Consider the following 21,693-nt stretch of genomic DNA (forward strand, 5'->3'; position numbering starts at 1 on the left):
TTCGACCGCAGGAGTCTGGGTGGTTGGCTACCAGCTGCTATACTGAGGACTTGGTGCGGGGTATGCAGTGGAAGGGGGTGCATTTTGAAATGGTGTAATTCTTTTTTTTTTTTAAAAAAAAAAATTTTTTGTTATTTATTTATTTATTTGAGAGTGACAGACAGAGAGAGAAAGAGGCAGATAGATAGATAGAGAATGGGCGTGCCAGGGCCTCTAGCCACTGCAAAGGACCTCCAGATGCGTGCGCCCCTTGTGCATCTGGCTAATGTGGGTCCTGGGGAATCAAGCCTCGAACCAGGGTCCTTAGGCTTGAAAGGCAAGCGCTTAACCACTAAGCCATCTCTCCAGCCCGAAATGGCGTAATTCTTAAAGGACCTGTCTTGGGCGAAGACTTTTCCACGCATTCCTATACTTCCTCCACAGCTTGCTTGCTTTCCGCTGCTCCGTTTCTCTGACCACGGCCATCTGAGTCCACGTTACCTGTGGATGCTGTCCTTAGGTGAGACTGGAGTCTGTCGGTCTGGAGTTCAGTTCCGTTCACGCAGCTGCAGTGAAAGCTCAGTATCGCCCTGAGAGGAGACGGTCTTCCCCCTTCCTTCTCACAGACCTGCCAGAGCCTTAGGGACTATTCTGAGTCTACTGGATGCAAAGTGACCCCCACGCCCAACTTTCCACCTCCAGGCATCCTTCATTCTCACACGTGCAGCCAGCACTCAGTAGCAGACTGCTCTTTTATTTACTTTTTTTTATTTTTATGTATTTCAAAGTGACAGAGAAAAAGAAAGGCAGAGAGAGAGAGAGAGAGAATGGGTGCTCCAGAGCCTCCAGCCACTGCAAACGAACTCCAGACACGTGCGCCCCCTTGTGCATCTGGCTAATGTGGGTCCTGGGGAACCGAGCCTCAAACCGGGGTCCTTATGCTTCACAGGCAAGCGCTTAACTGCTAAGCCATCTCTCCGGCCCTTATTTATTTTTTTTAAAGACTAGGTACTGGGGAGATAGCTGTTGGTCAAGTACTCACTCTATAAGTACAAAGTTGACTTCAAATCCCGAGAACCCACATAAAAGTTGGGTGTGGTGGTAATGCCAGTACCAGTGTGCTGGAGATAGGAGGATCCCTGTGGCTTGCTTGCTGGCTAGCTAGTCAAAGCCAATGGTTAGTTCTAGGTTTGGTGAGAGACCCCCATTTCAAAACAGGAAGCAGAAAGCAATTGATGTCAGCCTCTGGCCTCTCACACGTACACACACACACACACACACACACACACACGTTCTCATTATGGTCTTGAACTTCTGATTCTCTGCCTCCCAAGTGCTGGGATTTTAGGCATGCACCATCCTAGGCTACCATCTTATGACCAGAGTCAGAAATCTGAGAGGTGAAACCCAAGATTTTTAACATGAGCAGTTTGTGATGCATCCAGAGCTTTCAACAGAGTGGTGGGGCTGAAGAGAAACTGAGTCACTGCTCTGCAGTTACAGCCAAGGCCTCGATGCAGACGTGATCTCTCGGAAGGAACAAGAACTGAGGTGAGAAGCTTTGGGCAGGTTTAGGCGGGTGGAGGAGAACAGCCATTAGTGCAAACCTAGGAGCAGTAAAGTCAGGCCAGGAGGTATGGAGATGAAGGTGGTTCCTCTCACTGGCGAGTATGTCTGGTCCCAGGGATGGGTGGGGGTGTCGATCCAGCGTGGCCAGAATGGCTCCCCCCCCCCAGCAGGAAGCACCTGCTTCTCGCCAGTACAATGGGAATTGTCTACTTTAAATTTTATGTGCTCCAGCAATATTATTATACAATTAATATAGATTACATAATGCTGTTTTTTTTTAAAATTTATTTGCAGGAAGACAGAGGGGAAATGTGCACATCAGGGCATCCTGCCGCCGCCATGAACTCCAAACACGTGTGCAGCTTTGCGCATCTGGCTCTATGAGGTACTCTTGAGCCCAGGCCGAGGCTGTCAGGCCCTGCAAACACGCGCCTTGAACCACGGGGGCATCGCCACAGCCCATCTCTTTTTTTTGTTTTTCAAAGTAAGGTCGCACTCTATTCCAGGCTGACCTGGAATTCACTAGGTAGTCTCAGGGTGGTCTCAAACTCACAGAGATCCTCCGACCTCTGCCTCCCGAGTGCTGAGATTAAAGGTATGTGCCACCATGCCTGGCTTTTTTAGTTTTTGGTTTTTCAAGGTAGAATCATCTCTTTTAAGACAAAGTCATGGACCGAGGAGGTGGCTGTCAGTAAAGTGTATGCTGCACAAGCATGAAGTCCTGAGTTATGATATTAATTTAACAGTAGAAAGGCATGTAAATTTTCTACAAGAAATAGTGTGGTGGTTTGAATGTAAATTATGGCCCTATAGTCTTTATTTATTTATTTTTTGAGGCAAAACCAACAGATTGCCTCCCCCCCTTTTTCATTGGGTGGGAGTAAAGAGAGAATTGATAGGCGCCATGGCCTCCTGCCACTGCAGTTGAACTCCAGATGCACGCACCTCCTTGTGTGCACGTGACATCGCGTGCTTGTGCCACTGTGCGTCTGGCTTACATGGGACCTGGAGAGTTGAACATGAGTCCTAAGGCTTCACAGGCAAGCGCCTTAACGGCTAAGCCATCTCGCCAGGCCCCACAGCCTTCTGAGTCAAGGCTAGTCCGCAGCAGGTGGAGCCCTGCTGCAGGAGGAGTGTCGCTGGAGGTAGGTCTTGGGTCCATCCTAAGGTGTGTTCTGAGCCGGTTCAAGCCCACCCTGCCTGTTCTCTGTCTGTGGATGTGTGAGTGAGCGAGCCAGCTGCTTCTGCCACGAAGGGGCTGCCCCTGCAGTCTGAAAACCTGGAATGAACCCTTCCCTCACAAAGCTGCTTCTGGTCAGGTGTTTGTCCCAGCAACAAGAAGGTAACTGCCAACAACGTACCAGTTAAGTGTATATTTCCCTGGAGTCCAATCAGTTAGGTGTACACTGTGTTGGGCACAAAACTGAGCTGGCAGCCAAATTCAGTTCACAAAGCTAACATCACTTCGGAGTCAACTGCAAACGACTATTCTACTTCTTACAGCAACATGAAGCATCCTGCTGTATGAGTTTGTTCAGCAATGTCTACATCTGTATATGTTCGTTCTCTCTCCCTCTCTCTCTCTCTCTCTCTCCACACACACACACACACACACACACACAAGTATCTGCTCTCTCTGTACACACTTGTAAAATACAATCGGCCATTTCACACCTGGCACCCAGGAGCTTGCTTCTTACTGAATTCACATGGTCAGTGTTTAAAGGAACAAAGAAAGTACTTGGTAAATGTTTTCTATAGTAACAAGACAGTCTTCATCAAGTATGTGAAATGTAATTTTATTAATTAACAGAGGGCATGTCTTACCAGACATACTACCTCAAAATAAATAATCCAACATCACTATGAAAATACGTGCACACGCGCACACACACACACGCTCACACACACACACACGGTTTGAGAGGGCACAATACAAAAACCAACTGTTCTTGATGCCTCACTTGCATGGACTGCAAATCTAAGTTTTATGATCAATCTCTGAATAGTGACCTTGTACCAAGGGTGAGGAGAGCACAATTACCTCGAGGTTCCGGAATTCATTTGAGGAGACTTTGCTTTGAAAGACATTAAGTATACCACAGATCAAATCACACCTCTGCCACATCACACCATGGACGGCACCTGACCAGGAGAGCACACTGGCAGGAGGAGGCAGTATTCTCTTTCCTGAGTCAACGCTGGCTGCTATTTCTGGCAGGAGTTATTAACCTTCTCCATCAGGAGGAAGATGTGCTCGGCAAACTCCCGGATGGCCCCACGGCCGCCGCCGCACTTGCAAATGTACCCGACAGCCTTCTGGGCGGTGGCGCAGGCGCTGGCGGGCACGCCGCTGAGGCCGGCTCTCCTCAGGCACTCTTCGTCCGACACCTCGTTGCCTACCGAGCACAAGAAATGCCAACACGTCAAGGGAACATTCCAGCAAATGAGGCAAACAACATTGGAGCAGCTGTAAAATAAAGACCCGAGGTGCTGTGTGTGAGGACGCTAGCCACGGACAGCGGGACGGACCCAGAGTCTTCCCAGCGCGGCTCGCTTCCCGCGCCGCTCGCCAGGCACATTACGATTACGAGAAATTCTGTATTTGAATTAAAAATGATTTACAGAGCTCCCTTTTTAATAATTATCAATGTTTACAATTATTTCATCAACATTTTTCTCTACTGCATAAACCCTAGTTGTTTTGGAGGAAGTGCAAGGAAGGAATTTGTAGGCGCCTTGTTTCATTCATTAACATTTTTTTTAAATTTTTTATTTATTTATTTGAGAGCGACAGACACAGAGAGAAAGACAGATAGAGGCAGATAGAGAGAATGGGCGCGCCAGGGCTTCCAGCCTCTGCAAACGAACTCCAGACACGTGCGCCCCCTTGTGCATCTGGCTAACGTGGGACCTGGGGAACCGAGCCTCGAACCGGGGTCCTTAGGCTTCATAGGCAAGCGCTTAACTGCCAAGCCATCTCTCCAGCCCTCATTCATTGACATTTTTATCTAATGGATGTAAGTATCTATAATATACAAACATATGCATAGTTTTCAAACTTACACATTATCAAACTGACACCGTCAGCAATAATTACTTAATATCATTTAATGACAGTATATATTCTGGCGTCACCAATGGCCTTTTTATCACTGATTGCTCTGCATCAGGAGACAGACAAGGCCCAAAGGTACACTCTGTTAATGTTACCTTACGTCTTTGAAAGCTCTAACAGTTTTCTTGGATTTGTACATACATACCTGCTTACTGAAAGTCACCATTTTGAAGGGATGAAATGAAACTGAACTCAGTGACAAAATGACACCTGCCCTCTGCCTCTCCTGCCTCCCCCCCAGGAACACTTTGGCAAACTACCAAAGCCTCCAGCCCTTCGCAGCCCAGCCCCCACCCGTGCTCTGTCCCGCGGGCCTCACTTTGCCCAGTCACACTCCGAGTATCGCTTGTGTGTGAGAGGACGCCACCAGCCAGCTTTCTGCTTGATGTGGGTTTGTCCACTGGAAAGTTCACCTTTTCTTAGTAAATACACTGCAACTTAAATTGTGTGTGCACTGAGTGACTGTGAGAAGTACAATCACAAACTTCACCCACCTCAACCCAGGCCGGCCTTGAGCGTGTGATTCTCTTGCCTCCCAGTACTGGGGTTCGACACAGTGTTAATACTTCTAAGGGCTAAATTTTAATGTGTTAATGTGCTCCATTCAAAACAATGCTCACATGTTAAAAATGAAAAATAAGGGGTTCTTTTTATTTATTTGATTGTTTATTTATTTTTGAGAGAGGTAGAGACAGAGAGAGAGAGAGAATTAGCGTGCCAGGCCCTCAGCCACTGAAATCAAACTCCAGATGCTTGCGTCACCTCGTGGGCATGTGTGACCTGATGTGATGTGCGTCTGGCTAATGTGGGATCTGAGGACTCAAATGTGGGTCTTTTGGTTTCATAGATGAGTGCCTTAAACACTAAGCCATCTCTACAGCCCCTATTTTCTCTTTTCTATCCTCAAATAACTACAAAAATACATTTTTGGTAACTTCGTAAATCATGCATGTTCTTGGTAAAAACACTCTCTTAAATACAAAAACATCAAGACTGTCCTGGTACTATTACTACTAATCAGCACATTCTCATGTACACAAGTGTAGCACTTACCTGTATAAATGACAGTTATTTTTTGCTATGTGAAGGCACCATGTTAAGACTTCTGTGTTCTTTGTCCTCCCCCCCCCCCCAATGGCCTTATAAGGTTTGGTTTTTGCTGATATTATAAATACAGGAGCTTAAGGTATCACAGGCACCAAGGACAGCTGGGACGTTTCCAACATGTGACTCCATAGTTCAGACCACAGGCTCCTGAGGTATCAGCGCAGCCACCATCCCATCCTTGCAAGTACTCATTCACGCGGGACTGACAGTGTCCGTGTAACTTAGCAACTTGCCACTTTCAGTGTCTAAAGCACTGGCAACGCCCTGGGAACGTCAGCTCTGTAAGCACTGCGCTCCCTTCCGGCACCACGTCCACGGGGCACGGGCCTAAGTCAGCACCCCGCGTGAGGACCTGGCGTCACAGCTGACCATGCTAACAGCTGCGGGCAGCGGCTGTGTCATGCCCCGTTGTACGGCTATCTTACAACAACAACAAAAATTCTAGAAGTTCCGAGTGTTAACTGGATTGTTCATTAGTCCCCGTAGAGCCCCGAAGGCTGTACGTATTCCTGACGTTTCTGGCTTACAGAGGATACAGGGCTCACCACAGCAACTCCGGGAGTGCCAAACCAACCTCCAGAAAGGTTGTGCCAACTTCATACTTTGGTCTGCAGTATCGGAGAGCTCCCATTTCCCTACAATCATGCCAACGGGGGCACTTTCTTTCTAAATAATATGTTTCTGAAAAAAATATAACAGATATTAAACTGCTTTACTGTGGCTGAAGGAAACCAGTACCAACCGAGATAAGCCACTTCCTTCCAGCACAGGCCCATTTCCTTTCTCCACTCGTCTACGACAGCCAGCTTGTCTGACACGCTGACCTCCATTTTGCAGTCCAGTTTCAAGGAAGACAGCGTCTGCTTGGAGCAGGCCCGTTCAGAGATGAACCTCACCTGGAGACAGAGGGGGGCGGAGTGGTTAGAGGGGAGACAAGCCTATCATAATCAAGTAGAGCTCTGCGAATACTCAAGTGACAAAGGAGTGGTACTCTGACCTTCCAAAGGACCAACAAGGAAAGACATCTAACCATGAGACTTTAAAACAAAGCTTGCTTTATTTCTAGTAGTCCAGTAAAGGTGAGGCATACTGTTCTCTACAATGGAGAGGATTCTCTGTATAGCTGCAAAGGAGAACAAATCCTGACACTTGGGTTTTCCTGTACTTGAACCGATCAAGAAGAAAGTTAATCTCTCTTATTCTTGTATGCAGCTTTGCAATAAAGATTTTAAGATTTTAATGAGCTACAATTATTATCTCAGGATATATATATATATATATATATATATATATATATATATATATATATATACATACATGCACATACACACACACACACACACACCTTATAGTGCTGTGGCTCAATTGTAGGGTATTGCACACGCTTACAAGGCAAGCACTCTGCCACTGAGCTACATTCCCAGCCCTTTTTATTTTTTATTGTAAGACAAGGTCTCACTGAGATCCCCAGTCTGACTTTGAGTCCAACATACTCCTACATCAGCTGGACTTACAAGCCTGTACCCCGAGGTTTAGCCAGACCTTTATTTTAAAAAGTGTATTTAAACATTAAGTTACTCTGAATTAAGAATTTTGTTCATGAGAATAGGATGCATTATAGGTAGGTTTCTAAATGCCCAAGCCATTCAACTAGAAAATCTTGTTTTCTGAAGACCCTATGGGAAATACTAGATAGCTCCTATTTAAAAGAAGTGTTTATACTTAAGTGAGTCAATGAGAAATATTTGCTGATTGGAAATTTTCTAATTTTACTCTTCATAATGTTATAGTTTTCTAGGCACAAGAAAGCAGTATTTCAGGTATTTCAATAGTTAATGCTGAAAATTTAAATCTTAATTCCTGGCATGTTTTCTGACCCCGAATCCAAATCTTATATAAAAAAAAAAATGCTGCTATATTCAGGGAGCACATACCTCAATCCCACTTTTCTTTAATAAACTTATGCCAATAGCATCTTTTACATCATAAGATATTATTTCTTTTTGGTCTCCTGATACATAAATGTGGCCATTGGTGAGACATCCATCAATATTGCAAACCAAAAGCTTTATCTCCTTAAGCTTCTCTTTGCCAAAATAGCCAAATCTAAAAGAAACCAAAATAGACCTTTGAGTGCAGGTGCAGTACCAACCACTCCCTCTGCTCTGGCGCGTCGGTGACTCGGGAGCCCCCTCCTCTCAGCTGCACAGGCGTCCTCTGCCGCTTCCTTCCCATGAACGCGGCACAGCGCGCGAGTTAATTACCGACAGCGTCGTTTCGCTACACGAGCGTCTCTCGGTCTATGAAGCAGGCCATACAAGGCATGCTTTACAGACACAGCTTTTCTCACACAAGCAAGCAAACAAACGGCCACGACCCCAAGATGTCTGGACTTCTGTCTGGAAGTAATTAAACTGATCTACTAAAAACTATCGTAGGCTTTGGGGCAAAGGTCATCCAAGTCTTCTGTCTTACCTTAATACTCTTTGCTCTGCAATAGGCCAATCAATGTCCACATCTATATCCACACTGTGCTCAGCTCGCATCTCGTAGTACGCCATCTTCCCACCCTGAAGAGAACAAAAATGTCATGACAAGTATTCTTTTTTGTTTGTTATCATTGTTTTATTATTTATTTGAGAGAGAAAGAGAGGTAGATAGAGAATGGGTGTGCCAGAGCTTCTAGCCACTGAATATGAATTCCAGACGCATGTGACCCCTTATGCCTCTGGCTTATGTGGGTCCTGGAGAATAGAATCTGGGTCCTTAGGCTTCGCTGGCAAGTGCCTTGACCACTAAGCCGTCTCTCCAACCCTGTAAGTACTGTTCTTAATATTCATTCACATGTATGCTAACCCTTGTTATAACGGCAGCAATGGAATCATTGCTGTGGTATCAAGACAATACTCTAGCCTCTGCCTCTCTGTCGATGACAGGCAGGGGGAGGGTTGGCGTGACGGCGGTGTCTACCATAGGAGGGACCTTTCCAGAATGGCCAAATCAGAAATCAGCTCTTAGGAGATTTCCTTCTCAGAATTAACTTCTCCAATTCTTGTTACAATGAGAAACATAATTTTCTCCACACGTCAGGGAAGGGCTAATCTTAAGTTTTTCTTAGAAGAGACCCGCGGGAAGACAGCGTGCACAAGTGTGAAAGCTAATTTTCTAGTACTGAACGTAACAGCCAGGTTCCTACTTGCTGGTACACCGGCCGGAAGACTACAAAAGAAATCGTTTTTCCTCAGGGCATGGGCCAAACCAGAATTTTTACTAACGAGTACAGAGTTTTCTCTGTTTTGGTATTTGGGATTGAAACCAGAGCCTTTTTCATGCTAAGCAGGAAGTCTGCTCCGGTTGTGTAACGTGAGGGCCTGAATCTAAATTTTGGCATTACCCTCTGACTAGTAATATCTACCTTGAATTAATTATTTCATTTTTCAGAGCTGAAGTTGTCCCTTTGTAACACTGGAGTAGGAGTGGCCACTTCATTCAGTGTGGGTACAGGATAGTAATGCCTGTAATAAAAACTGACCCACCGGCAATACACGATGCCGCCCCGTCAGTTCTGCGATGAGACAGCTAGCCCTCGGTTTAAAACGAGGACACCTAGCTGACATGCTCACGGATACACAGTTCTACAATCTGGTTTTCCTGAAGCCCAGGTTGGCATACTTGACTACCCTATTATTTTCTCTGTTAAATTTGGGCTGAAGAGATGGATGGCTTAGCAGTTAAGGCACTTGCCTATGAAGCCTAAGGACCCATGTTTGACTCTCCAGGTCTCACATGAGCCAGACGCACAAGGTGATACAAGCTCGTAAGGTCGCACGTGCACACATGATGGCGCATGCATCTGGAGTTTGACTGCAGTGGCCGGAGACCCTGGTGTGCAAATTGTCTCTCTCCCTCATTTAAAAAAAAAAAGCCATGCATGGTGGCACACACCTTTAATCCCAGCACTCAGGAGGCAGAGGTAGGAGGATTGCTGTTTGAAGCTACCCTGACAGTACACAGAGAATTCCAGGTCAGCCTGAACCAAAGTGAGGCCCTACCTCAAAAAAACAAACAAAACAAAACAAAACAAGTTAAAATTGCTTAGCCATACTTCCAAAGCCGTGGTCTAACCTAAACACAGGTTGCAAACACCTTGGAATGGAAGAATGTGACTAGCAAGGCACAGTGCATATTTAGGTTTTGGTGTTTTTGTCTCAGTGCTACATTTGGAGCAGGATGCCAGTATGTTTGTGGGATGTGTTCCAAAGATGACTTCAGGGTATGTCCACAAGACAAGTGGCCCAGGTGGCAAGCCTTCCCAGCTGCCACTTTCCCTCTGGGGACAGATTTTCTTTTTTGAAATTTATTTATTTTTAATTTCATTTTTTTGATGAGAGAGATAGAGAATTAACACTCCAGGGCCTCCAGCCACTGCAACCGAACTCCAGACATGTGTACCACCTTATCAGCACGTACAACCTTGTGTCCTTGCATCACCTTAAGTGTCTGGCTTACATGGGATCTGGAGAGTCAAACATGGGTCCTTAGGCTTTGCAGGCAAGTGCCTTAGCCACTAAGCCATCTCTCCAGCCCAAATCTTCCTTTACAAACAGTGCCAAGCTTCTTTCTGAAACGCAGAAGTGTGCAACAAACATGTACACAGGTTTGAAAGGATTGTAAACTGAATGTACGAACCTGTAAGTAACCCATCTCTATCAAATGCCTTTTGGCAAAATAAAATGAGCCATTTTCATATAACTCTCCGTCCCAGTCTTGTCGCCGAGGCCGCTTGGCAGGATTCAAGTTCAGTGGCTCAGTTACTTCACGAACTGAAAACAGACATTCCAGTAAATTAATTGTAAGTCTACACTGTTTTGCATATAGAAAGTGAAGTGCTCACAGAGTGACTTCAAATAAGGCAAGGAAAGATCAATTTACAATGTACACTAATTTGGATCCAGATAAATAAGGGATTCTTTAAAAAAAGTAAAAATCTCTCATGGTTCTCGGATAATATACTTTTTGTTTTCTAATAGCTAAGGGCAGAAAAATAAAGTCTTTTATTAAGGAATTTGGAGTAATTAAAATTTAAGATATTTATGTAAGTATGATGCTTTGGGAGGGCATCCAGACTTAAAAGCTTCAGAATAATAGACTCATCATAAGACATTCACTAAATATTTGACCACAAACCACCAAAATACAGAAAGTTAAGAGCCTACTTAACAGAATCCTACTGAGATGGGCAGAGACCAAGAGACCAAGAGACCAAGAGACCAAGAGACCAAGAGACCAAGAGACCAAGAGACCAAGAGACCAAGAGACCAAGAGCTCCCTGTTGGTTCACCCTACTGACTTACAAGTGTTCTCACCCACGGGCACGGGGCAAGCGAGAACGCAGATACGGGGCAGAACGAGCAGACGTGGGCGGGCTTTGAGGAGCCTTTCCATGCCTTACTCTGTACAGTTAATCTGTGCTCTGCATGGTTAAAGGAGCACAGGCGCATGGCGTGCTGGACAGGAAGGGTTGAGGGAGCAGACAGATGGTGTGGCGGTCAGAACAGGCTAAAGAACTGACTCGCAATGTCATAGCCCACTACAATTCTGACTCAAACCTGCCCTCACTGCTGGTTTACTCTCTTCACTCCTAAAGAATATCTGCACACAAAATTTTGATTTTCAGTGAAGTGAACTAAAATAAAACTGGTGACAGCTTACCTCCTTTCTGAATTTCACTCCACCGGAATTGATGGCGTCTCACCACAGAGAAAACAGAATCATATCCTTCTTCTCGAATCATTTCTGCAACTTTCTGAAGGTCGGTGGGATGTAAACATGGAGACGTGGCTTGAATATTTCCCACAATGTCCACCTCTTAAGGAGACAAGAGAGGAAAGACATCACCAGAGTTGCTGGCATGCAAGCGACACCACGTGCAGATGTGAACGTGCGTGTTGAGAGAGGGCGCACAAGGCTACAGAGGACACAGATCCAGAGTGGCGCAGGGGCCCAACTCCTACCGTTGTGGTAATTCAGAAACTCGGTGATGGCATCGAGGGACGTGGCGCTGTCTTTGGATGCCTCGGAGCCTCTTCGATGAACCTGCGCTCCAAACTGTTTGGCCACGTTTTCAATTTCATCATGGTCCGTCGAAACCCACACGCTGTGCAGACAGTAAGAATAAAATTAAATAGTAAGTTACCTGGGACCATAAACGATGCAAAGGGCTTCGCAACCCATAAACACAACGGACAGGGTTACAATCATTCCTGTACAGCATAACAACATGAAAAGCTGGGCATCGTGGTGCGTGCTGGCAATCGCAGCACTTGGGAGGCAGAGTCAGGATCCAAGTCTGAGTACAGTGACTTCCGGACCAGCCAGGGCTATACAGTGAGGCTGCTCCACACCCCCTCCCCCAACAAAAAGAAAACAAAGAAATAAAAGTTACAAGACACAGAGAACTATAAAAACTAAAGCAACAGAAAATAAACTGGTGCCCTGTAGCACTAGATTTTATGTCTTCACAACTAGGGAAAATTATATTTGATGTTTTTAAAACTGCTGACAGATTAAGCAGGATAGCTCAGGAAGTCAAATATAAAGAAAATGAGAGAAAATACTGCCTCTTACTGTCAATGCATATCCAACCTATTACAGCAGCCATACCAATCTACTTATTAAGAGAAAACTGACTTTGCTTAGCTAAACAAATAAGCTGGTGGGCTGGGGAAATGATTTAGCAGTTAAGGCACTTGCCTGCGAAGCTAAGGACCCCAGTTCAATTCCCTAGGACTCATGTAAGTCAGACGCACAGGGGGCGCATGTGTTCAGAGCTTATTTACAGTGGTTAGAGGCCCTGGCATGCCCATTCTCTCTCACATAAATATGTAAAATATATATTTATTAAATCTGAAAGTTTAGCTGGATGTGGTATGGTGGTACACACCTTTCATCTCAGCACTTGGGAGGCAGAGGTAGGCAGACTGCCATGAGTTTAAGGCCAGCCTGAGAGTACATAGTGAATTCAGGGCAGCCGGAGATAGAGTAAGACCCTACCTTGGAGGAAAAAAAAAAAAAAAAGCTAAAAATTCTAAGCTTAGAAGTTAGTAAATATTCAAATGCAGGCTCAAACAGAGAATCGTTTTAAGAATGAGCACGTAGACACTGAGCACAAATAAATGTCACTAGTCATTACGCCGTCACACAGGCTAAGACTTAACTGGCTTGAGAGAAGTCAACACCACTGCTATTAACAGCTTTCATTATTGCCCATTTAGATTTACCAAGATGAACACCAAACATAAAAAGCTATTTTGCAGGCACACTCTGTTTTTAGAGCCCTGTCGTGGCTGTTGTACATGGACACAATGCCTCTGGACAATACTTACCCAGAATCCTCTCTCGTCTCCTCCCTCCCTCCCACCTGAGCCCTCTCTAGCCACATAGGTATCTATGTTGCCCTTCCTGCGTGTGTCAGGCTTTGTTCCTGGACCTTGACGAGTTCCCGTCACTAGAGACACAGGTGTGTTGCCTGACCCACGACTCCCGACAGTGGGAGCCGCCCACCCCACCAAAGAGAAAATGGGCTTCCCAAGGGAGCCTGGAAGGACAGAGAGTTACCACTGGGACCAAGTCACACGTCCTTCCTTGTCACATGGCAGAAGGCAGAAAGCCCTTGGACTGTGAAATGGTTTGGGGACAGATTTTTCACACTTAAAAAAAAAAAAAAAAAAGCTGGACATAGTGGCACACACCTTTAATTCCAGCCCTGGGGAGGCAGAGGTAGGAGGATCGCTGTGAGTTCAAGGCCAGCCTGAGACTAATTAAGTAAATTTCAGGTCAGCCTGGGCTAGAGTGAGGCCCTACCTCACAAGCCAACATAAATAAATAGTAACTTATGACAAACTCCACTGCAGTTTTCTCATAGAGAAGGTAAAATAATCAAAATTAAAAATGGCAGGTTTATTGCCATTTATGACAGTAATTGAGTTACTGAAGTCATTTATACTAAGTGGAGCACAATGCTGACGTCATTTGTCCTCCAGTTACCACAGTCACAGCTCACCATGAGAAGTTCAGGGGATCTTTTTGAGAGGTTTGAAAGATAAAATTTAGAAATACAGACTTTACAAGAGGTTTGCTTCTTCCTCCTTCCTTTCTCTTTTCATTCCTTCAGTCCTGAAAGCTGTCCGCCCGTCCTGTCCAGGCACTTTCTGAACACTTGGGATGCAGTTAGTGCATGACAAGCGTCTTTCAGTCAAGACACCCATACAACACTGTAATTCCCTTTAAACCATCGGGGAAGGAGACCCGAGGAACCGGACTGGAAAAGCTCTTGCTGTGTGGCCAGCGCTCAAAACGCCTGCTCAGTGAACGCCGAAGGGGTCAGGAGAACAGCGGGTTGGGGGGGGACAACGGTGGTTATCTGAGGCGGTTGTGAGCGTGTGAAGTGTACACCTCGTACAGAGAGCAACCCTGGGTGTCAGTCACTCTGAACACTCCAACAGGAGCTTACTAAGGACCGTCTATGCTGTCCCACTGACTCCTCCAGAGTAAAGTCTGGGTTCGCTCTTACATCTCCTATGCTCCAGATGCCTCATCTGTGGCTCATGCATGACGATGGCACCAGTAGTAGGAACAGTCCACTTAGAAACAGGGCCACCCTCACCACAGGAAGGAGGTGAACTCATCATTTTCCTGTGGTTTGGGGCATCGGGTGAGATAAGCAAAGGAAAAGCCTGAAAACACTCCATCTACTGTCAATGGCTTTGGCCTGGAATGAAGTCAGACCCTGCCTAACAGGGTGAACAAGGCTGTCAATCACACTGCCTGGGAATGTCATTTCCAGTCACGCAGGGTCGTTTTAGGGACAATGATATAACACAGTTATCTCATGAGTCACCAACCACACACTTAGAAGTGAAACTAGGGCTGTTTGTCACCAGTCTGTCATGTAACATCTGCAGAATGGACTTACTCAGAGGGTCGCATGCACACCACTGAGGCATTCTTGAAAATCAAGCTCTTACAACCTCAGGAAATACTTCTTTAATGAAAACTTTCATCTCAGCCTTTTTCACAACTGCTATTATCCTAGTAAGGGTTAGCAACCCGGACAACTACTGCTAACTTCGGTGCAGAGTGAGGAGAGAAATCTGCAGTGACTAAGTCAAGCTGTGGCTTTGAACAAAATAATTTCCAAGGTGTCCTCTGGCAGCTACGCAGTGGTCACTTTCATCTTCTCCCAAGATAAACTGTTGAATGAAGAAGAGAATGAGAGGCAAGGAGGGTGCGCCAAAGTCCTCTGCTAGTTACCTTCAATGAAATCCCAATCAATAGTTTATTGAGGATCTCAGCTTTAATGCACACCAGGATGAGAAGATGCATTTCTTCAGGAGAAGTGCACCAAGTCTTCAGGGTGTCTCCAGGACTTGCAATGCTGGGATGCAGCCTCACTCCTTCATGTATCCCTGTGGTGCAGTGTGGCTGCCTTTTCTTGTTTGTGTTCCAGGTAGGGTCTCACTCTAGCCCAGGCTGACCTGGATTTCACTGTGTAGTCTCAGGGTGGCCTCGAACTCACGGCAATGTCATAACACACAACTAAATGGCTGCAACAGAAACTGTTTGCCCTGTAAAACCGGAAGTATTTACTATCTGGCCTTTCACAGAAAACGTCTTCTGACAGCTGGAATACAGAATAAAGGCAGCTTTCCATTAACCCATCAAGGTCAAGGAGCGTCAGCACTGGAGAGCATTCTGAGGAGTATTACCCAGTACAAGCAAGGACACGGTGGCTGGCGGGAGAGGCAAAGACTGTTCTCTGAAACATCACGTGTTGTGTCATGGGCCAGGCACTGTTGTGAGCGCTGAACATACATTATGTTAATTCCTCAGCAAGGTGACGTCCAAGTCCACTTTGCAGACGAAGACATTGGGGTACAGAAGGGGATAGGTGTGGGGTTATGCATGGTGCAGCTAGCCTTCAGATCCACAGTATGACTCCTGGGCCTTGGACCTCAGCGCCCAGTACTGCTGGCGCCGCACGAAGCCACGAACTAGACTCTGCACTTTGCACCGAGGAGCAGCGCGGTGAGCAGCCCGGGCTCTGCTGCCTCCTGGGCTAAGCTCGCAGGTCCCCAGGAAGGACACTCCATGGCAAGCAGTCACACACAGCAGTGAAGTCATACCATCACATGATATTCTACATCGGGGAGGCAGAGTTCACATACACTCGAGTTGTTGGTCAAGGGAGACAGAGACTTTATTCTTTGTAACTGCTGTTGCTGGTATAGTACGGTGACCCCCAAAGCAGCTCCAAGAAACAGAAAATGCTCTCTCTGTAATCTCGCATATGAAGAGCGACTGGCACACAGCAAGCTGACACTTGAGTACTATGCGTGGTACATGTGTATACAGGCATGTTCATACATGTGTGGGTAAACAAGACTATCTGCATGCATGTAGCAGCCAGAGGCTGGCATGTTATATGTGTTCAATAACCCTCTACCTTACTTTCTAAGGCAGGCTCTCTCACTGAACCCGGAGCTCACCGATTCAGCTAGACGAGGTAGCCAGCAAGCCCTATGGGGTCGACTGTCTCCATCTCCCTAGAGGTGAGATTGCGGGCGGGTCGTGGGGAATCAAACCTGGGTCCTTTGGCTTTGCAGGCAAGCACGTTAACCACTAAGCCATCTTAAGTAATTCTTTATGGAATTTTGTATTTTAATAAAGGAATGAGAAATCACTGTACAGATTCCCATGTCTGTTTTTGCACTATGCATTGGGTTTTAGTTCTGACAACTTACGCCCTCGTTGTGGAAGCCGTATTTCAAATTTCCTCCTGACAAAACTGTCATGTGCTTCAGTGGGTTCAAGAGCAGCTCCAAGAAGTAGAAATGCAGTTAGCCGCTCTCACACAAGCACGGTGTTCTACTTGCCACAGTGACTGACTGGCTCAGGGCCTCCTGGGACCCAGGAGGGTTCAGCCTGAGCTCTGAAAAGAGTTGTACTGGCAAAGTTTGTCAAAATAAACAAAGCTGACATTGTTTAAGCTGGAAAAGGTACATTGCACCTTAACTACTGCAATAAGGAAAAAGTCTGGTGTAAACTCAACTCAGACTCGGAACACAAAAGGCTGAAGTTTAAACGCTGGGGTGTGGTGGGGGAGAGGTGTACAAGGGGTTGGTCCAATGTGGGGTCACCTGGACTTAAAGGGAGGAGAAGCCAGCTTGTATCTTTGTGAAAAGGGACAACAAGGCAGGCTCCAGCACAAGACACTGCCACCAGTAAGATCCTCAACTTGCTAAAGGCCTGCGAAGGAGGGAGTTACTCATCTCAGAACGTAGTTCCACAGGGTGGGCCACAGAGCAAGGTGGTATGTACTCTGCAAGGACACAAAGCTCCTGAAACTGCAAGTGCTCTAAGGGCCTATGGGCCCACCACCCACGTTTTCTTTCCCTGAAGTCTCCTCCAGGAGGCACTGGGCCTTCTCAAGTGGGCATGTTTGGAGACTCGAATTGAACTGGATGTGGCCTGAAGCTGCAGGATGTGACAGAGATTGGTCAAGTCTACTTGGTACAAAGGTTTGCAGAGGTATTGTTTAGCAGTTCTCACTGAACTCAACTTGGCCTCAAGAGAGGCAGCCTACGCAGAACGAGGAAACGGGCGCACCAACCATCCGCTTCCCCTCAGCACCACTGCCGTCCCTCTGATACCACCCATGCATGCTTGGGCCGCCCTGTTGTGATAAACGCGGGAAACAACTTGAGGAAAGATTTGCCTTGGCTCACGGTTTCAGTCCACAGCCAGCTGGCTCCATCACCGTGACCTGTGGCGGGCAGAGTAACAAGGCCGAGAGACAGGCAGGAACCCAGGACAAAACAGCCCTCAACTGCCATGCCTCCACTGAACCACCTCCTCTAGCTTGGTCCCCTCCTTCCAGTAATGCCATCAAATTATGAATCCGGTGAATTAACCCACTGCTCGGGTCAGACCCGTGGACTCGGCTCACTCAGTGACAGCGTCCGCCAGCCGGGCCCCTCGACCCTTGGAGGGCTCCCGTGCAAGCCGCGAGGGAGCAGTGGGTGGGTGGCCAGCTCGTAGCCCTGGCCGGACTGCTTTCCCCGTTTCTGGATTGCCACCGTCACTGAACAATTAACCAATGGAGGCGGTCAGTCTTCCCTGACTAGGTAAAAGATCACAAAGAACAACGTAAGTCGTGGAGTCTAACTTACACCTCGTCCAGGTCTACAGGACCAGGAGGGGGGCCTGGGGTGTGAGGACACCAGCAAAGCCACGTCAAGCGAACTGACGACGGCACGAGCCCAGGGCCACCCAGCACTCACCTGCTGCGCATAAACCACAGGGAGGCTTTCACAACGCCACCGGGAGTGACGCGGAACCTGGGGGCAAACCATCTTCTATGGCCCTACGTGTCAGCACACCTTCTCCCGTCACGGCCTTTGCAGCTGTTGGCTGCGTGAGGGGACAGCGAACTCTTCATGATGACTTACGGCCCGGCCTTGCGCCTGCTGTCCTGACAGGCCCAGGACCTGGAACAAAGGCCGCCACGCAGGAGGGAGGAAGTATTTGCTGAGTGAGAGTCGGCGGCCGGTCTGTGTGCCCACGCCTGCCGCGTGCCACTGGGCTTTGGGCTTTTTCTCCAAATGTGGGTTCTAGAGACCAAACTCATGCCGTTACATTCGACGTCCAGCTCCTTACTGTCTCCTCAGCTCATAAACCAAGTGGTTTTTTTTTTGTCTCTAAATCTAATTATTGTACCTAAAACAAGACTTACTCTTATTTGGTTAGGCCACTTTGAAAACGGTTTCCCAGGCTGGAGAGATGGCTTAGTGGTTAAAGCGCTTGCCTGTGAAGCCTAAGGACCCCGGTTCGAGGCTCGGTTCCCCAGGTCCCACGTTAGCCAGATGCACAAGGGGGCGCACGCGTCTGGAGTTCGTTTGCAGAGGCTGGAAGCCCTGGCGCGCCCATTCTCTCTCTCCCTCTATCTGTCTTTCTCTCTGTGTCTGTCGCTCTCAAATAAATAAATATTTTTTTAAAAGAAAAAAAAATGGTTTCCCCACATTCCATCCAAGAGCTGTAACAGTTTTGTTCTCAATCTGACATGAAAATGATTTTCATATGCCACTGGAGCCTGTATGCACCCATTTATTTTCCTTCTTTTCAGTTAAAAAAAAATTCCTTGAGCCACACCAGACCAGAATTACATTTCAACCATCTCAGCATTTCCATATGGCCAGGAGATGTTTACTGTGCTGAACCAAATCCCCGAGTTCCCTCCTACCTCTCCTCAGCATATTTCCTTTTACATTAGTGTTATCTTCAGGGTGCCAGCTTCCATTTGCCCGGCTCCACCCAGAGCTTCTTTTGGCTTAAAACATTAAAAACTAATGGTGATAAAATGAAGACCTTTTGTATCTGAGCTTCAAATAAAATTGGTTGAATTCAAGTCATTTACCTACATAACGTGGCTAATTAATTTTGGAAAACACCAATTTGCAAAAACAACCATCTTAAAAGCCAAAACATCAAAATATTAAAGAAACTTAATTTCCATGGAGGACAAACTCAAGTGTCATTGGATTGCAGCTAATATATATAAATTCGTTCTTGCAAATAATTATTTCTCCCTTCTTTGACAAATGACATCACTATAAATCCTGACCAATTTGGCCTGGGTCGACGTGTCCTAAAATGCCAAAATGACGTCTGTCCTTAGGGTATCCGAAGTTGAAATGGTGTGAAAATCATTCACAAGCCCATCAGAGGAGGGTATCTCGCCTCTGTTACTCGTTACTCATACACAGCTTTCCCAGGCTTTCCGGAGAGTGCTGACTCACCGGCTCAGAGCTAGAGGGTTTTTTTTTTAAAAAAAAAATTATTTATGATTTTTTTCCCCCTAGGTGGAGGGAAGGATCTCCAAGCTGAGCTTCCAACTAGAAAGCCTGTGGGGGGCTCCATTCATACACCAGATGCCAGAACCCCGCAGGCCCAGGATGCTGACAGGTGACAGCTCCAAGGATGGGATCGCCCCCTTTTAGGACAGCATTCTCAAGGGCGTGCCGGGATCAAGGGAACCCGGAAGAAGGTTCCCTCCCAGATGTCAGGCCACTCTGGCACCCAAAGGTCCAGCCTGGCACCCCGACCTCACATGCCCCCAGACTCAGCCTAACACCCCACCTCCTATGACCCCAGCAGGTCCCGCAGACTCAGCCCCACACCCCGACCTAGCATTTCCCCCGCAGGTCCCCCCACCCCCTAGCCCAGCCCAACACCGCGCGACCTTGCACGATCCCCCGCAGGTGCCCTCAGCCCCGGGCCCAGACCAACAACCCGACCTCTCACGCCCCCCGCACGTTCCCCCCATCCCCAGGCTCGACCCAACACCGACCCCGCAGGACCCCCGCAGATTCCCCCTACCCCAGAGCAGACCCAACACCCCGACCTCACACGACCCCCGCAGATCCCCAGACCCCCAGGCCCGGCCCAACACCCGGACCTCACACGCCCCCCGCAGGCGCCCCCACCCCCAGGCCCGGCCCAACACCCGGACCTCACACGCCCCCCGCAGGTCCCCCCACCCCCAGGCCCGGCCCAACACCCGGACCTCACACGCCCCCCGCAGGCGCCCCCACCCCCAGGCCCGGCCCAACACCCGGACCTCACACGCCCCCCGCAGGCGCCCCCACCCCCAGGCCCGGCCCAACACCCGGACCTCACACGCCCCCCGCAGGCGCCCCCACCCCCCAGGCCCGGCCCAACACCCGGACCTCACACGCCCCCCGCAGGCGCCCCCACCCCCAGGCCCGGCCCAACACCCGGACCTCACACGCCCCCCGCAGGCGCCCCCACCCCCAGGCCCGGCCCAACACCCGGACCTCACACGCCCCCCGCAGGCGCCCCCACCCCCAGGCCCGGCCCAACACCCGGACCTCACACGCCCCCCGCAGGCGCCCCCACCCCCAGGCCCGGCCCAACACCCGGACCTCACACGCCCCCCGCAGGCGCCCCCACCCCCAGGCCCGGCCCACCCCTCGGCCCCCGCAGCCACCCCCCAGGCCCGAGGCGGCTCCCCGGGGCGCCCGCGCATGCGCACCTCTGGAAGACCCCCGAGTCCAGCGCCGCCCGCAGCACCCAGCCAATGAGCGGCACCCCGGCCAGGTGCTTGATGTTCTTCAGGGGGATGCCTTTGCTGCCGCCGCGCGCCAGGATGAGCGCCGCCAAGTGCGGGGGCTTCTCCACAGCCCGGCCCTGGCCCTGGGACCCGCGGGAGTTGCGCTGCAGTTTCGGTGGCCGGCCCCGGGACGGGCGCCCCCGCGGGGTAGACACCACCGACGTGGCAGCGCCCTTCTCCACCGAGTCCATCTTCCTCCCACGCCTTCTCCCCAGCTTCTCTCCACATCCGGGAGCTCGGCGCCGCCCCGTTAACCACCCGCCCGCTCGCTCGCCTCCTCTCGGCTCGCCCGCCCGTGCGCGCGCAGCCGCGCGGCCTCGCGGCCCCCCCCACGCCCCGTCCGTTCCGCGCGGGGCACGCCGGGAATTGTAGTCCCTTCCCCCCACCCCACCTCCCAGCGCCGCTGTGCCAGGCCAGGTGGACTCTGAAGAGAGTCCCAAAGCTATACCCCGCCTGGATAGTCCTGGACTTTTTTTGGAAGTGCGATTTCTGATCTGCTTGATCACACCTGGAGATATTATTTCTTTTTTTAATATTTGTGTTTATGGGCTGGAGAGATGGCTTAGCAGATAAGGGGTGCCCAGTCTCTCCCTCCCTACTCCTCTCTCTGATAAATAAATAGGTAAAATAAATCCTTAAAAATATTTGTATTTATTTATTTATTCGAGAGACAGAGAAAGAGTAAATGGGTGTGCCAGGGCTTCCAGCTGCTGCAAACGAACACCAGACA

General features: G+C 48.6%; 1 protein-coding gene across 1 annotated transcript; it reads right to left on the reverse strand.

The window, feature by feature from the left end:
• Positions 1–3,331: 3,331 nt before the first annotated feature.
• Positions 3,332–21,231, reverse strand: Cmas (cytidine monophosphate N-acetylneuraminic acid synthetase). The gene is made up of 8 exons (XM_004664421.2): positions 20,886–21,231; positions 11,788–11,930; positions 11,486–11,641; positions 10,463–10,596; positions 8,249–8,343; positions 7,708–7,879; positions 6,516–6,669; positions 3,332–3,947 (listed from the first exon to the last, which is right to left on the reverse strand). The coding sequence occupies exons 1-8, from the start codon at positions 21,152–21,154 to the stop codon at positions 3,757–3,759; spliced, it is 1,314 nt and encodes a 437-aa protein (XP_004664478.2). The 5' UTR covers positions 21,155–21,231; the 3' UTR covers positions 3,332–3,756.
• Positions 21,232–21,693: the final 462 nt, after the last annotated feature.

The sequence above is a fragment of the Jaculus jaculus genome, chromosome 22 (assembly GCF_020740685.1).
Source record: "Jaculus jaculus isolate mJacJac1 chromosome 22, mJacJac1.mat.Y.cur, whole genome shotgun sequence".
Taxonomy (NCBI): Eukaryota; Metazoa; Chordata; class Mammalia; order Rodentia; family Dipodidae; genus Jaculus; species Jaculus jaculus.

Bases quoted from the DNA above. Each gene is read 5' to 3' on its own strand.
- Cmas (XM_004664421.2), bottom strand. From the start codon at position 21,154: ATGGACTCGGTGGAGAAGGGCGCTGCCACGTCGGTGGTGTCTACCCCG. The intron at 6,670-7,707 runs GTATGTGCTCCC...CTCTGTCTCCAG, and splicing joins TAAAGAAAAGTGGGATTGAG to GTGAGGTTCATCTCTGAACG. The intron at 3,948-6,515 runs GTTGGTACTGGT...TGTGCTCGGTAG, and splicing joins GAAGGAAGTGGCTTATCTCG to GCAACGAGGTGTCGGACGAA.